The 16,879-nt window shown below is 55.0% G+C and overlaps 1 protein-coding gene across 2 annotated transcripts in view; it reads right to left on the bottom strand.

The window, feature by feature from the left end:
* The window catches only part of ZBTB16 (zinc finger and BTB domain containing 16), a 182,995-nt gene that overhangs the window by 6,081 nt on the left and 160,035 nt on the right, over nt 1-16,879 (bottom strand). For both annotated transcript variants that reach the window (XM_059181285.1, XM_059181296.1), the window contains exons 5-6: nt 6,507-6,677; nt 1,444-1,611 (exon numbers count right to left, since the gene is read on the bottom strand). In XM_059181285.1, the coding sequence (XP_059037268.1) occupies nt 1,444-1,611; nt 6,507-6,677 (339 nt within the window). The remainder of the gene's footprint in view (nt 1-1,443; nt 1,612-6,506; nt 6,678-16,879) is intronic.

Below are 16,879 nucleotides of genomic sequence, written 5' to 3'. Positions count from 1 at the left end.
TACTCCTCTAAGGCTCCGAGAAGCTGCCCCTGGACCCTACCTTCTCGGTGGGACTAGAAAGGGGTTTGGGAGGGACAGACAGCCTGGAGGTGCCTGGCCACACCCTGGGTGCTCCGCAGCCTCCTCCCAGTTAGAGTCCCCTGGAGCTGAGCAGAGGGTGTGAGGGAACCTTGTTTCGATACAGTAATTAACTGGCCAGCCATCTTGCTATCGATACTCCTCTGTGCAGAGGCCCCAGCAAATAATGAAGTAATGAACAGCCAAAGTGATCTAACTATCGACCCGCTATTTACAATAGTCACCACCAATGCATTTAATGATCCGATCGCCAGGTCACATCCCCGGCAGGGGGCTAAGGAAGCCCCAGGGCTCTGGAAAATGCTCGGAGTGACTCTAGCTGTCAACACCAAGCACCCGAGGCTCCCCTTGTGGTGCAGGCTGGAGGCGAGAGAGCAAAGCTTGGACAACACAGTATCCTCTCCCCGTTGTGTCCTCTGTCTCCCCCTCCCACCCCTGAGAGTGTGCACATGGGTGCACACTCTCCCCTCAGCCAGTGGCCAGCGGGACCTGTCCGAGGTCACGTCTCCCCCATCCTCTGTCCGCTGGTTGGGACAGCTGCTCCCCTGACGGGAGGAGGCGTCCTAGTTTGCTGGATCCCACTACCTTCCACTACCTCGCATCCTCTTGGGAAGTCCTTCTGAGTATCTACCTTTCTGCCCCGCCAACCCGCAGCATGCTGCCGGGAAGGATGTTTAACACTGGCTCTCCAGAAAGGAAGGATTCTGTAGCATTTGCCCATGGCCACATTATGACCACTCCCCACGTGGCAGACCGGAAGCAGCTGAGGGGACGTCACTGTCCTTGGAGTCGGGAAGATTTGGGCAGGGTGGCCTGTCATGGGCAGGTGGCCCCAAGTTGGGCCATGCTGGACCCTGAGGCCACCTCCACTTGTTTTGTCCCCAGACCCCACACTAGATCACATTATTTTACAGAAAAAAAGAACGTGCAGGCCCTCTGAAGGGGTAAACATTATACACGTAGAGGGGTTTGTGTATACCTCTGTTCCTCTGCTCCCTGAAAGCTCAGCCTGACTCCCAGCCCAGCCCTCATCCTCGCCTAACTCGGTGCCCCCCAGACCCAGTTACAAGAAGCTATGCCAGCCTTTCTTTGCCTTCTGTCACCAGGCCAACCTGACCCCAATCAGGGACTCTCAGATCGTTGTCCTCTGTGAACTATGGGCATAGCTGCCTGGAAGGCCAGTGTGCGGTGATCGACTAGCAATGTCTGCAGCAGCCTTGGCCCTGGCGGAGGCACAAGGGCCAGCGTGCTCACCATTCCCAGAACGCATTCCACTCCTAGGCTCAGCCTCGCACCATGCTCCCCACCTGCCCTGGACACCCAGGTCCCGACGCCAGCTCGGGGGCCCTCCCCGGTCCCCCTTACCTGTGTGCACCCTATAGTGCGTCTCCAGCTGGTGCTTGAGGCTGAACTTCTTGCCACAGCCATTGCACTCATAGGGTTTCTCGCCCGTGTGGATGCGTTTGTGGCTCTTGAGTGTGCTCTCGTCCCGGAAGCAGCTGCCACAGAACTCACACTCATACGGGTGGTCGCCTGTGGGGACAAGGGGCTGAATCAGGGCCTTGCCTTCCCTGCGCCCCCTCCTCTGGGAGATAGCAGGGCGTGGAGAATGCCTATCTTCACCACCATTCTCAAAAGACAACATCAGGACCCGTGGCCCCTTCTGGCCTCTGGTGTGAACCAGGGAGTGTGTGTGTGTGCACACATAAGCATATGTCACTGTGGCCCAGGCCTCGCCCATGGGTCCAGAGCCAGTCTCAGAAAGCGAGAGCCCGACTGGCTCCAGGATGAACAGCCGGCCCCCGCAAGGGGAGAACAGACTTGTACACTTTGGCACCTTGCCCCCCAGCTCCCTGTGCTACCTTCTCTTCCTTTCCTGCAGGTCAGGGGCAAAAGCCATTCCTGCCTGACTGACTCCCCTACCCTTAAAAACACCCTTCCAACTTGGGAAACTAGAAGATACCGCCCCCAAACACCTTCTGCTCTCTCCCTGCTCCACAGTTTCAGCAGCTAAGCCCTCTGCCTGATTTCGTCCCCGCTCGCCCATCAAACTCCTACTCATCCTTCAGGGCCCAGCTCTCACCTCAGCATGGTTTGGAAGCATCCCATTAGTGCCACCAACCTGGGCATACTGAGTCACTTTCTTCTGTCCCAAAAGAGAAGAAATGCCTAGCATGATGTCATTTTAGTAGTAGGATGCCTTTTATGGTACTTTCTAATCAAAACGGCCCCGTCCGTGGGCTCACTACCGTCTAGGAACCTTACACACATCTTATCATGGAATCACTGCAGTAACCCGATGAGAAATGCAGCATTCTCATTGCACAGTGGAGAAGCCTGAGGTGCTCAGATGGTCTCCACGGTCAAACAGCTCGTAAGCAGCGGAGTCGGGACTCAGATCTGGTTTCGGGGCCTGGACACGTGATAACCGATCAGATGGCTAAGTGACACGCTGTCCTGTTTCTCCTGCCATGTGCACTGTGCTTCTAGGACGGAAGTGGCTCAAGGGCAAGAAGGGAGTCTTGTTAATCCTGGTTCCCCAGGGTACGTAGCACAGGGCTGACCCAGGGCAGACGCTCAGGAAAGGGTGGGTCGACAGAGCTTGAAGCTCAGGGAGAGCAGCAGCCCCTGGGCCTGGAAGCTGGGCCCATCAGCCTCCCTTCTGTGCACGGCACTAGCCAGGCCCCTGGAGGGTGAGAGGCTGGGGTGGGGGGATTCACCGTCTTTTGCTTTGTACCCAAAGTGGAGGCTTTGGGGGCTGAAAGGTGAGGCCTTCAGCGACTTATTTATTACAGGAGTGAAGGCAGAGACAATAAAGATAGATAGATCACCCCAGACTTTGTTCATGAATATTTAAATATCGCTGATTCGTCTTGTCACTGTAATTACAATTTCTCTGGGCTGCATCTCCAACAACCACAGTTTATGGTAAAGAATGGCCCACTGTATTTCACTTGTCCCTCCGCAGATGTGCGGGTCTGCCAACCGTGTAATGTCCTCTGCATTTCATACATTTTCTTCAGCTGCTGAAGGTTTAAGTCATCCACAATGACCTACGTTTTTTCATTATCCCCGTGTCAAACTGCACTCGTGCCTGGGCATAAATTGTCCTTCTCGTTATAGACTCGCATGCCTGTGCCTTCACTTCCTCTTTAAAATGATATTTTACTCTCTTGTCTCTCTCCTCCTCAGGCCGCCAACCCAACTCCCCACCCCCACCCCGGTCTCAAACGCAGGCCCCTGTCCCCACATAAATTCTCATCTCTTCTGATGGCTCTGAAGGGTTTTTAAGGCTCTGTGGGGAGCGGAAGCTGGGGTCGGCTCACCATGGGCTCTCCCTCTCTCTCTGCAAGAAGCTCCGAAGGCAGAGCAGGGTGGGTGGGAGCACTTGGGTGAGGAGTCAGACGCTCAGAGTAGAAGCGGAGGAGCAGAGCCAGCCCCGCAGTTTGTACCCATCCAGGAGGCACGCGTAGGTCTGGGGACAGACCAAATCCTGGGGTTTTCGGCACTGCTCTCCCTCTCTCTCTCCTAGGGCCGTGCAGACCGCCGGGTCCCCCAGCCAGCCCCACCCAACCCCAAGGGGAGTAGAGGTCGGTGCAGACCCTGGTCCTCGTTAGTGGTGTGTCTGTCCCAGCGAGGGTCAGTCTGGGCGGGCCTGTGGCTCACCTGCCACTCTGTCTCTCTGCAGACGTCTGAACACACAGCCCCTGTCTCACATCCGACTCCCCCTCCCTGCCAAACTGGCAACGATAACGACTTTAATCAAGGATTCAGTATCCTCATTAAGATATAAATAAATAAATAAAACAAGGGCCACGTGAGATTTCCAACGAGCGCCGGTAATTAAAACGTACATCGGCAGCCACCCGGCTGGTGGGGGGCGGGGGGGGGGTGGAGCGGGGAGCCGCCGTCTGTGCCTTCCCCTCCAGAGGGGGGCCCTGAGAGTTTAAAAAACAAAGGGTTAAGGCAGAGAGGTTTGTTTGATCCGATTTTTATGAATTTAATTATGAAGTGGATCACAAGTTAAATGAGTTTAAATAGGAAATCTCCAGAGTCAGCCCAGGGAAAGGAGTCAAAAGAACTTAGAAGGAAAAAAAAACACACACGCGCGCGCGCGCACACACACAGACTTTGAAGCCCGACGAGCACCTGGCCGAAAATCCTCACCCTGAGAGTTAATGGTGTCAGTGTTGCCACAATGTACACAAAACTGGCTGCAGAACTCAAAATCCAATTTGTGGTATGTTGATTAACTCTGTAGCCTCTTTAATGAGCTTGACATTAAGTGCAGGACAAACGAGACTAATTAGAGGCCCTCTGGCCTGCCCAGTGCATCTGTGACCCCAGCGGCCTAGCCTCACCTGGTGGTTTCCCTGGCACCAGCCAGACCCCATCTCGGCCGCTCTTCGGGCCCCTCCCCGCCAGGCCCTGCTTTAGCACAGCTGAGAGTTTATTATATGATGAGCCGTGTGAATCAGGGATCCATCAATGCCAAGAGCGCGGCTGGACTAACCTACCAAACACAGCTGCCGATGCTAAACACCCAGCCCCGGCAGCAACCGGGCCAAGAACAACGGAATAGTAATGAGGCATTGTGTGGGGGGTAGGCTCGGCCTGCAGAGGGCTGGTGTGCACGGGGCCTCACGGGTGTGAGAATCGATGGGGGCGAGCACAGGCGCGCGGGGCCAGCAGTGTGCTCCGCGTTTCCTGGATTATACAAGTCCTTCTCCCCAACTCAGTCTGCAGAGAGCCCCTCCCCACAGATCCCGGCCAGGACTGGCCCGGCAGCAGGGGCTGTTTCGAGGCCTGCACTCCTGGAAGAGAACGCGGGCAGAGCAGGGCGTATCCTGGGTAGACTCTCGGCAGGTTGGGATCTTTCCAGTCCCGTGGAGCCAACTGATTTGATCTAGCAGCCTGCTCAGAAGCAGCTGGAAGGTGACTAGCCACCATGTTAAGGCTGAACTTGGGGACCCAGGTGGGGGGAATGTGAAGACCTGAAGGGAATGTGCACAGAGGCACTACAGAGATGACACCCCCCTTAGCCCTTCTTGTCGGGCCCTACCCGCTAAGACCTCCCCTTGTCTTATGCCAGCAAACCTCAATGTTTCCAGCAAGTCAGGTGATGCTTAAGGTGATGCACGCCCCCCCCCCCCCAACCCAAGTGAGTGGCACCAGAAAGTGCAAGGCCAGGCAGGCTCCTGGAGGAGGCTGCATGCTACTGGGAGGGGACCTGCTTGGTCCACAATAAGTAAAGCACCCCTGCCCCGTTAGCAGGGCGTGCCACCTAGGAAAGGTCTGGCCTGCATACTTAATCCCAGAGCTGTGATGAGACCCAAGAATGAGGAGAGAGAGAGAGGGTCCTACCACTCGTGCCTTGAGGCACATAGATTTGATACTCTTCCCAAGAGTCATGTAACCCTGTGACAGACCCCGATAGGGAGTCGGCCTCTGTCTCCCTGGCCCCACCCCGTGCCCCAGTCTCATGCCAGACCCAGGACAGAGCACAGAGAAGTCTCAGACAGTTCTCAGAGAAGTCTGAGAACACAAGCTAGGCTTAGCTTTCAGGGTGAGGACACAGCAGTCCCACTCTGCAGGGCTGAATAGAAAACTCATGCATCTGAAGGGCAGAGACACACGCAGGCTCAGAAAGGGACACTCCTTTATCCATGTGCAGTCAGTGAAGACTCAGTTTTGTCATAGGGAAAGGAATGAATTTAAGTCACCCAAAACAATCTGCCTCCTGGCCCTTGGGGTCAACCTAGGGGGGTGGCCGCAGGGACGAGCCAGTACCGGCCACAGGGCCCAGCCCCCTTGGCTCACAAGTACCTTCCTCCTCCATCACTGGCTCCTGGTCGATGTGCCCTCATCGTCTCCCCTAATCACGGTTAATGGACAAGGACAGAAAACTTGCTTCTGTTATTTCAGGGCAAGCAGGACCCCTTCCTAATATTTCCGGAGCTGCCGTCAGGCACGCGTGTCCATGCGGTGAAGGCCAGGGAGAGGCGAGGGCTGTGACACAGACAGCTAGAGACCAAGTTGGGTAGGCTTTTTTCAAAACGTGTTTTGGGTCCACCCTCATCAGAATGTCTTGGGAATATCAGTCCATCATGTTGCGCCTTGGGTCCCTTTCTATATCCACAAAGTCCAAGTTATGGGGGGGGCGGGACCCTAAGAGCCTGCATTGCTGAAGAACTCAACATTCTGTTGAGCACAGAGAGACTGAGACTCACAGGTCCCCTAGGCGGGACGGGGAGAAGAGCTAACACTTACCTGCGCAATGAAGCCCCTCCACGCCCCCACCTTGAGCAAAGGAGGGCTAGGTCCGACCTGGACTGACCCCTCCCCTGTATGTCCCGGGAGGTGAATCCAGACACAGATTCCTGGCTACTCGGCTCCTGCCACCCCCCTCCCCGCCCCAGGGGGCTTACCTGTGTGTGAGCGCAGGTGGCGTTTGAGGGCGGTGTGGCTGGGGAAGGTGCGGTTGCACTCGCTGCAGATGTAGCTGCGCACACCGGCGTGGACCTCCATGTGCTGCTGGAGCGCGCTCTGCGCCTGGAAACGCTTCCCGCACAGCAGACAGAAGACGGCCATGTCCGTGCCTGTGGGGGACAGGAGCAGGGACAGCCTCAGGACAGCTCCTGACTCATCCGGCGGGAGCAAGCACCAGGGGCCAAGGTCAGGGGCGAACCCGGGGCCAGGCCACGCAGCATCGAGGGAGCACCCGGTGTGTGGCTCCAATGGTGGACAAACTCAACTTCCCTGTCTCCCTCACGGCGCCTAAAGTCTAGTGGGAGAAAGAGGCAATCAAATCCGTCACAATGACAAAGGTGAGGCACAGCTTGGCTGTGTCAACGGCAGGGTACCAAGATGGCGCATGTCAGAGGGACTTTTCGGAGCCTGGGATGGCAGGTGTGAAATCGGGGTGGCCTCTGTGGGGGGGTCACAATCACAAAGACAGCACGTGCCAGCCAGAGGTGGAGTAGAGCTATTCTGAAGTCCTATCTCCAGAAGGCAGGCTTGACTTCCTCACCGCTCAGGTAAGGCAAACAGGGCACGGGGACTACGCAACTTGCCCGAAGTTCTGCAGGGTTCAGAAGCTGCCATCCAGCCCAGGCCACTTGGGTCTGCATCCTCTCCAGAGGCTAGCTACAGATCCTGTTCCTTTAACCAGTTCTCCCTGCACCGATGCACACATCTTAAGAGTCTCTTCATTCAACAATGATTATTCTAGTACCGTCTGTAAGAAGGACTCCCTTTGGGACACTGGGGATCTAGCCCTGGAAACCTACACCAAGTCTCTGCTGTCAGCACAGAGGTCCCCCAGCACATGAGGCCATGAACACTCTGGCCTGGAAAGAAACGCGTTATCAGAGGATCAGACAGAAGAACAGCACAGATGGCGTGGGGGACATGGAGGGGAAGGCCAAAGCAGCAGGCAGGGCCAGGCCATAAAGGGGTCTTGAAAACCACGGGAAGACATTTAGGCAGCATCTCAAGACACATGGGCAACTGTCAGAGGATTTTAAGCTAGAGACTGGCATGAGATTTTCACTTCATTCCATCTGGTCATTCTCTGCAGTGATCACAAGCACAGGTCCCTGCCCCGTGGTACCCTACAAAGACAAGCTTCCAACCCCATCTGCTGTCAATCACCTTTCTGATCCTGCTCTGGAGCCACAGCCTCTCTGGGCGCAGCAGCACAGCCAGGGAAGCAGCCACACCCACCATCTGAGTCCTCACCAGGGGCTCACTGCCCACCATTTTGGATCCTACTTCCCCGAGCAGGTCCGCTCCCCTGCGCAGCTTATCGGCTGCCCCCCAAGCTGGCATCTGGTGCTCAGCCCCGCACCACCTGGCCCTGTGCAGAGGACACGAGTGGGAAAGGTGGACAGGCCTAGCATCTGTTGGTGTAGCCCTGAGGGGAGGGAAGGGCAGAGCTCTCTGGTCGCTCAATACGGAATCAAGGAGATCTGGGCAGAAAGTGGGGTGAAGAGAAGGACAGCATGAAGACCTTATTACCAGTCTGGTCCATCCAGGGAGACAGCAAAGGGGTGGCCTGTTCTCCCTGCACGAGTCCCATTCACAGCTGGGTTTAGGATGAACTAGCAGGAAGGCAGACCCTCCATCCCGTTCCTCTAGCCCTCACAGTCACCTGTGAAGCCATGGGTCGCATCCAGGTCCAGGAGAGGCTGAACACAATGCAAAAGCACTGTTCTGCTCCAGGCCTCGATGAGCACAAGGGAAAGGAACCAGTACAGGTGCTTTATCGATGCTGCCATCCCAACTAACAGACGCCCCCAACCCCACAAGGCAGGCATTCTCATCGCCCTGGCCATGAATGGGAAAACAGAGCAGTCACACAAGTTGCCTAAGGTCACACAGTCAGAAGAGGCAGAGCTGAGATGTGAGACTGCTGAAGTCTGTCTGATTTCCACCACGGAGCTCAGCCTTGGGCTGCCTGACTATCTGGGCTTCTGGAAGGGACACCATAGGGCCAGTGCGCCAGTTCTCATGCCGCTTGGGTTGGGAGCCCCAGCGCGTCTGGGGCAGCCCCAGCATGTCTGGGGCAGCTCCAGCGACAATTAGAAAACCGGGGTTGGGGGGAGCACCAGAAGCAGAGACACAAGGTACAGCTCTCTGAAGCCTTCCCACGTCCCAGGCCAGCAAGAACTTGGGGGAGGTACTGGTGTGTCTGGCTGAACCTGGCTGAGGGGAGAGGCCTGCCCGACAGGCACAGCCACAGGGCTGATGGCAAGCGCTCAGTGTCCAGGACACCTCAGTGCGCAGGCCATCTGCAGCAAGCTCTGTGACATCCCAAGGGCCCCCAGCCCCGGCCCCAGCTAAGCCAGATGTCAAATAGCTGCCTCCCACTGGTAAGCTAGAGCCGGCCTCGTGGGCAAGCTGAGCCCTTCGTCACCCCAGGTGCCCCCTTGGACATCACCTGAGATCTCCAGCGTGGAAGGCACCTGGGTCTGAGTGTGACATTCCTGATAGGGACACTCCAAGCCTACACCACCAGGCCCAGAGGAGTTCTGTGGGCTGGTGCCCCATCAGCATAGGATGGACTGAGGACACCACAACCCTCAGCTCCCTGGGTCTTCCCAGGGAAGCTTCTCAAAGCTGCCACCCTAGGCCACCCATACGTGGCCTAAACTCACGTCGTACGCATCCAGCAGCCTCCATGAACAGTTACCAAGCACAGGCCCTGAGAGGTGACAAGGGGGAGGCTGAGACCAAACAGAGAACTGGGGTCCTGGACAAGCTGGGGACACAGACACGGAGACCTGCCAGGGGACAAGACGGGGAGACTCCATGAGAACTGTGGCACTGAGAAAGGAAGACTATTGAGAAGCCAAGGACCAGGAGGAGGGACAAATGGAGAGACCAAGCTCAGGAAACACCACAAATAAGTTTCAAAGCAGGCAGGGACCCAGGATAGCCCCAGAGGGTGGAGATAAGTGGGGAGGGACTGGCCAGGGGAGGGATTCTGAGGACAGGAGTGGGGGGCAGAGAAATGAGGTCCGGGGAAGACAGTATGACAGCATCTGGCATGGGGGCTCCATCAGGAAGCGGGGTGCACCCAAAGTCCCCAGGTGGCCAGCTCTGCACCCTGGCGGCCAGTTTCAAATGAAATCATCCCCCCTTGGGAAGGAAATGCCACCATGTCCCTGAAAGGGTCCCTCTACCTTTCCTGGTACACCTCACCGGGCTCAGGGGCCCTCCTTGACCACCGATACCCTGGTCGAGGTGTAGAGATGAAAAGAAGGGGTCTCTGAGGCCCTGTATCCATTCTCCCCTCTCCTCTGTTTGGAGACGGACAGCTGAGAAGACAGAAAAATATTTAAAAAGGAGAAGGTGGCGGGGGCGTGGGGGAGTAGAGAAGTGGAGAAGACCCAAGAAAAGCTACTGGTGCATGCAAGCTAAAAATCCAGAGACTAGATTTGAGTTATTAAACCATTTGCTGCCGTTCCTGCCTAGCTGATTGTTCGCATGTATGATGAGTCAGGGCAGATTCTATTACACTGGGAGATTAAGCAAATAAATGCTAGCTTTTGGAAACACATTAAAATGTGGGACTATGGAAATAAAATTATCTAGAAAATTGTATTAGCAATTCATTAGCTGCCATGAGACGTGCGGCTGGGCAAGAGGCCGGGCGGCGTGACGACGCGGCTCCTCGTACCGCCCGAGCCCCAGGGACGCCCGGGGCTCCTGCTGCTGCTACAGACAGACCTCATGCCTGATACCACTGCGGAGGTGGGACGAGCCTCCACCGGTAGCAGAAAACCTTCAGGAAATCACCTGGTTGGCAAGACACCAGGGAGATGAAAGCAGCCCAGGGGGTTTGGCTCTGCTGCTTCCTCACCTCGTGTCTCTGACCAAGTCAGTGAACTTCTCTGGACCAGAGTTTGCTCATCCTTGGCTACCCAGTTGTCATTGAGAGCATCAAATGAGAGGTCCAGGCGTAAAGGCTTTCCAAACTATAAAGTGAGAGCAGAGCCCCTGCCAGCCCAGACGCCGCCTTTGTCTGAACGGGAAAATCATCCTCTTACTCTGGGCAGACACAGATAAGTCGTCTGGGTGCGCGGCTCTGGCGAGCAAAGACGGCTGGATCCCCGCCTCTGATCCCCCCTTCCAGCCAGGCATCCCTCTACAGCCACGGACAGCCCAGATGGGGCTCATGGCCGCCCTGCGCAACACACGAGCTGAAGTTGCTCTATCAATCCTGGGTGGCTGCTTCCAGAAAGCTGACTCTAGAGGGGGCATCTTGGATGAGTTACACCATTTAGGACTCAATGCCAAGAACATCTTCTTCCTCTAAAGCCCTCACGATGAAAATCCTTTGATGCATTTATTTTTGACATTCAGCTCTGCCTACTAGATTGCAAGCAGGAACTGTTCCCTTCATCTTTATGTTCCCCAACCCAGAGCACAGGGCCTGGCAGAGCGTAGGCACTCGGTAACTGCATGGGGCATCAGAGACTAAGGAAGGAGCTGTGGGACGATGGCAAAGGGCAGACAAGGGGCAGAAGGTGAGGGGGGGCAGTCCTAGTACAGAAAGCCAGACAGCTATAGCTAGAGAGAACCTCAGACCAAATGTAGCCATTACCGGGCACTTCCAGCAGGACTCTCTTTGGAAATCAGTAACACCAAGTGACCCACAGGCATCTGATCTGGTTGGGGCCTCTCGTGTCTATCTGGAAGGCTGGACAGGACTCCCCAGTTCCCACTCTGCATCTGAGCTCTGTGGGTCAGCAGCAAAGACCGAAACCACTGGAAGATGCAGTGAATCCAGCCGACCTCCGTGCTGGCCCCCAAGCGGCGGTCCCGCCTTGGCACGGGGACACTGGGCTTCATTCCTTCCTCTAGAATTCCTTCTAGGATTCCTTCTTCCTCTAGGATTTCTTCCTCTAGGGAGACGGCATTCCCCTTCCTAACTCACCTGCCCCTTCCAACTTCAACTTCCCAGGACTGTTCAGAGGCAAGGACACGTGTTTCTGAGTATGTAAATTCTGCAAAGGTTCTGTTTTGTACCAATCCGGAAATCATAATGTAAACTGGCCACATAAATTAGCCTGGGTCCAAAGGAAATAGTTTATCAGGTCAAGGAACAGCACCTCCTCTGCTCTTCCAAAGAATGAATGGGGGCTCCGTCTTGAGCTGCACTCCAAAGGTGTCTGCCTGACACAGTCTATCACTGGAGGTAATGTACCAGGTTATGGAATGAGATAACCTCTTGAATGAAAAGCCTGGGTCTAGGTAACGTGGACAGGGCCCATGCAAATATCTGGGCTGCCACTTGCCTCCCTTCTGTCTCAGGAGACGGTGACCCACAGCCCATCCCCCCTCCAGCCCTAAGGGCAGCACGGCCCGTTCTGGCTGCAGGGCATGTCCAACTAGCAGACTCTCGATTTAAAACAAGTTTAATTATAGCCAAAGGATGGGAGAAAGCCAAGGCCAGGGTGGAACCTGAGGCAGGAGGGGTGACACAGATCCAGGATATTTATTTCACCGAGGTGATGACCAGGTCTGAAATTATGAGACACAAAACCCTCATGTTTACACCTGTGCCATTTCCATACCAATTAGCTCTTTAATAGAAAGGAAGGAGCAGGATCAGAGGGGTACACAGCTGGAAAAGATGTTCAGGTGCTACACCTTCTTGGAACAAGGCTCTTATTATCTCCAGCATAAGCAGTTTCTTAATCAAAAGAGCAGAGGGATCTAAATATACTCTGGCTTTTTTTCAGTAAGCTAGTTGTGACTGCCACGTGTGCGTGTGCTGGACTTCGTGCACGCCTGTGTGTGTCTATGCGTGCACACGGCCCACAGATGGGCTTGTCGGGTCCAACACCACCTAACCTCACCCAGCAGAAGAACAGCTGCCTTCCCCGCCAGCCCCCCCTACGGTTTTGTTTTTTCTCCCCAGAGGAAGAAAATATCAACTTTAGGGTGGCTGCAAAAACCTTGATTTAAACTGGAACCATTCCCCTTGCACCCCCAACCTGACCCACAAATCCTTCAGACAGGCCTTTCTATTCCCTCTGACCCCTGGATGCCGTTTCTGGCCACAGGCAAACCTGGGTAGCCCCACACCAAAACCATCCTGGAGACTAAAGTCATTCCCCCTTCCCTATCTTTCCCCTTGCTCCCTCCTCTGCCCCTGCCCCCAGGTCATTGTTAAAGAGCACAGAAGAACAGCATCATCCACTGGGCAAGAGAAAAAGACCAAGAGGAGACAAGCAGCCCAAGGCTGACTCACCCCACAGGAAGGCTCTGTCTGCATCTCGAGAGGGTGGAGAAGGCTACAGGTGCGGAGGGAGCAGGGACAGAGAGCCGACAGAAAGGAAATGAATGCCCAGCCGTGACAATGGTAGCGGTGCCTTCCTTTTGACTCCCCGGTACCACCCTTTAGGGTTTGGCTCCTTTTCAAGGGATCTACTGGAGAAAGGGCCAAGAGCTCCTTTGTTAGATGTTCTCTTGGGCACAAGTGACAGGAGCATTTGGGTTGAGCTCCTGAAATCCCAACCTTCTTCAGAAAGCTAGCTGTTTGCACAATGAGAGCCCAGTCTGCCCATACCAAGAAAACGTCAGCCCCATGACCCCTGAGAAAGACAGCTTCCAAGAGTGGGAGACAAGCTCCACTATATCCTTTACTGCTGGCAGCCTCCCTTAAAGAAGATGGAGAAGAGGGGCGCCTGGGTGGCTCAGTGGGTTAAAGCCTCTGCCTTTGGCTCGGGTCATAATCCCAGGGTCCTGGGATAGAGCCCTACATCAGGCTCTCTGCTCAGCGGGGAGCCTGCTTCCCCCCCCCCCCCCACCCCCGCCTGCCTCTCTGCCTACTTGTGATCTGTCAAATAAATAAATAAAATCTTTTTAAAAAAAAAAGAAGAAGAAGAAGATGGAGAAGACACCCCAGGAGGCCAGCCTCGAACCGCATCAGTCACCAGCCTGTGTACGGGAGCTTGTCTCCCACATACAGAGTCTCCTGCTGCTGGGACACCTTTAATCATCGGTTCTGTTACCTCTTCTCAGACCAAGCCTAAAGCTAAAAACCTAGTCTTCTTGTCGATGTCAGCCTTGTCAGTTCCAGGCTCCTCATCCAGCCCTTCCACCCCTGTTTCCTTCTTCTGGAATCTTGGAAGGCAGTCTCTAGAAACTTCCACTTCCACAAGGGAAAGGAGGAATGTGAGGGCTTCATACCATGAGCCCATGGAGCAGGGAGTTCTCAATGAATAACCAAAGAAGGGGCGGGGCTACAGCAGCGGATTCAAATGTGTTTTAAGACGAAGCCACGGATGGGTGAGTGATTGCATGTCTCAAGGCACACGCCCCTGTGCACATGTGCGCGTGCACACCCTCTTGGTCTCTGGGGGAATGTGGCTGTACCTTCAGGCAGCAGCTAGCAATGCTGGCTTCCAGAAAACTGTGTATTTGTTTAGCAGTGAGCTGCAGACACAAGTGCATTTCATTACCCGGCACCTCCAGCTACAGTAAACAAATTTGTCAGCTCACTAGCTCATTAAGGTGCACCCCGGACACGGGGGATTTATTGAGACCTGCACAATAAAAGTAACATGAATGGATTTACTAATTTTGTCAATCACTCCAACAAACGAGCCGGAAAGGAAGAGGAACTGGGGGAGGGGGACAAGAAAGGGGATGGAAAAGGTAGGGAACGAAGGAAAACGGAGAAAGAAAGTTGAGTTTGGTTTGCAGGAGAGTGTCAACAGGTGAATAGGAGACCAGATCGGTGCTCTGCTGCTGCCTGGTGACATGACCGCCTCCGCGCTCCACCCACCTCCCGGCGGGCCCCACGTTCTGGGGGGGTACAGGCCCCTGGCAGAAAGGGTGCCAAGGGCAAACTCGACTGCAAGATGTCAAACGGATGGGAACGTGTGCCTCCGTTCCGCCCTCCCCAGCATCTGACGCGGAAGTAAGGAAGCCGAGGATTCAAAGCCACACGAGGGGAAGTAACTGCATCCTCCGCACCAGAAGCGACCGGCTGCCTCTCCCGGTACTTCCCATCTGCACCTGCAGCCACTTCCCAGTCGTGTTCCTGAGCCCTTCCAGACATTCCTGAATCCAAACTTCCCCCACGAGAGCAAGAGGAGGAAGCAAAGAAGGAGCCGTGGAGAGAGAGAGAGAGAGAGAGAGAGAGAGAGAGAGAGATTGTGTGTGTGTGTGTGTGTGTGTGTGTGTGCGCGGGCGTGCGTGCAGGGGGTGGGCTTGGGTTGGGAAGTAAATCCAGAGAGGTATGCAGCCCTCTGGTCTGTAACTTTCAAAATGACAGCAGGACTGGGGCAAAGGTCACAGGGTCCACGGCCTTAAGCACCTCGGCCAGCTGTGGCGGTGCAGCCTGTAGCCCGCAGGACGCCTGCCCGTATAAATCAGCGGTAAGCTGCACCCGCTGGGGTTGAGGACAATGGGCCCACACGGGGGCGGGAGGCAGGACAATGGGGCCCGGCCAGTGCGCAGGCCCGGAACAAATGTGCCCTGGCACCACGGGGGCCCCCATTTGTGAAACTAATTGGCCCACGATTGAAAAATTGGACCAACTTCAACAGCCCCGAGAGGAAAGGGGCAGCAGCCCGCTGTCGCCTAACCCAGCCCAGCCCCTGGGCCCAGCCCTGGGATCAGAAGCTTCTCACAGGTACTAGCCACTCCGGCGGAGGAGCGGTGCCTTGGAGATGGGACCACGCAGTGGAGATGGGGCTGGGGAGTAGGGCAGGTAGACAAGCTGCCTTAGGGACCCATGGTCAGCTTTTCCTCCCAGGACTTCTCACTTCCTCACCATGGAAGAGGGATAGAAGATGGGAAAGCCCTGGGGTCTTCAGCCAGAAGGCCTGTGCTCAAGTCCTGACTCAGTGACCAACTTGCTGTGTACCGTTGGGTAGGTGACTAGACCTCTCTGGGTCTCCGTTTCCTCACTCGAAAAATGAATGTGGAAGTAAATGATCCTTGAAAGCTTCTCCCCCTACTCTAACAGTCAATTATCCTAGGCCTGTTGAAAACTGAAAGATTCTTTTTCCCACTAAGATGTAGTTCAGGCATTTCTCCTTCAAAGTCTGATCTGATAGCCCTCTTTTAGTTAAAGAGAATCTCGAGGCTTCCCTGGAAACCACTGTCTTGGGCTCACAGAGGGATAGTCACAGGTGAGGGAACGGAAAGACCGAACCATAAGTGAGAATCTGTTGGAGGTCAATCCAGGTCTATCACTCCTAAACCCTTCTCAAGCAGCCCTGTGAGACAGGGCGTTCTCGGAAGATGAGGGAAAGCAAGACTTGAGAGAACCCGGCAGGTCCTTTCTCTCAAGTGACCACGAGTCACCTACTGAGTTCCTTCAGAACTGGCCATCCACTCAGAAGGGCAATCCCTGAGTCACTGGGTCTGAGGGTGCCTGCAGGGCTCTGTGCTGATGGGGTGGGGACAGGGGAGCAGACCTTGCTCTCCCATGCCCCCAACACTGTCATAACAGTGATTTCCTTAGGACCCTGTGCCTACGCGTACCAGGCCCTGGAAGTCTCAACGGTGGGCCTAGAACTTGACGGGAGGGCACTGCAGCTCCACCTGAAGAGAAGGTCCAATGTCCTTATTTGGAGAATAAGTTCTTACCAGGTCTTTCTCCTCACGTGCGTTTATTAGGTGGACAAGATGTATTCTATGGGGAGTCCATCTCTCCAGTGCCAGGCCTGCCCCGACTCATCTTGAGGCCCCCCCCACAGGGGAGGAACCAGGGCCCAGAAGAGGGGTCTCTGGGAAAACAACAACTCAGCTGGGGTCTTCTTTAACACATCCTGTAACCCCCCGATGTATTCCAGAGACAGGGAGATGAAGGTAGAAGGAGGTCCAGAGATAAAAGCTGGGGTCGACCAGGAGAAACAGAGGCAGACAAAGACCCAGAGACACAGCATGGGCTGGGGAAGCGAGCAGGGGCTGGGGGTACAGATACTCAAAATAAAGTGAAATGCTGATTGTTTCAGAGCCATTTCAGTATCGGATACACATCAGGCATTGAGAAGAAAAAGCAAGCCCACATAAATAAACAAAACCCAACCAAAAAGAGAGAGAGAGAGAGGACGTATTCATTTTACTGACATTTTAATGGTTCCTCTCATCTCCCCCCCAGAAGATGATTACAAATTAAGCAGCTTTTAAACGCTTTTTACTGTCAACAATTAAAAGGAGGCTGGGAGCCTGAGAGGGTGGTGGCCATTCATTCCCACGGTAACCGGGCTATCACAAGCCCGGCAGGCCTTCCCGTACTGTACCTTGCACAATGGCCAAAAAGGGAGAAAGC

Source organism: Mustela lutreola, chromosome 1 (assembly GCF_030435805.1).
Source record: "Mustela lutreola isolate mMusLut2 chromosome 1, mMusLut2.pri, whole genome shotgun sequence".
Classification (NCBI taxonomy): Eukaryota; Metazoa; Chordata; class Mammalia; order Carnivora; family Mustelidae; genus Mustela; species Mustela lutreola.
This window is presented reverse-complemented; position numbering and strand designations above follow the sequence as displayed.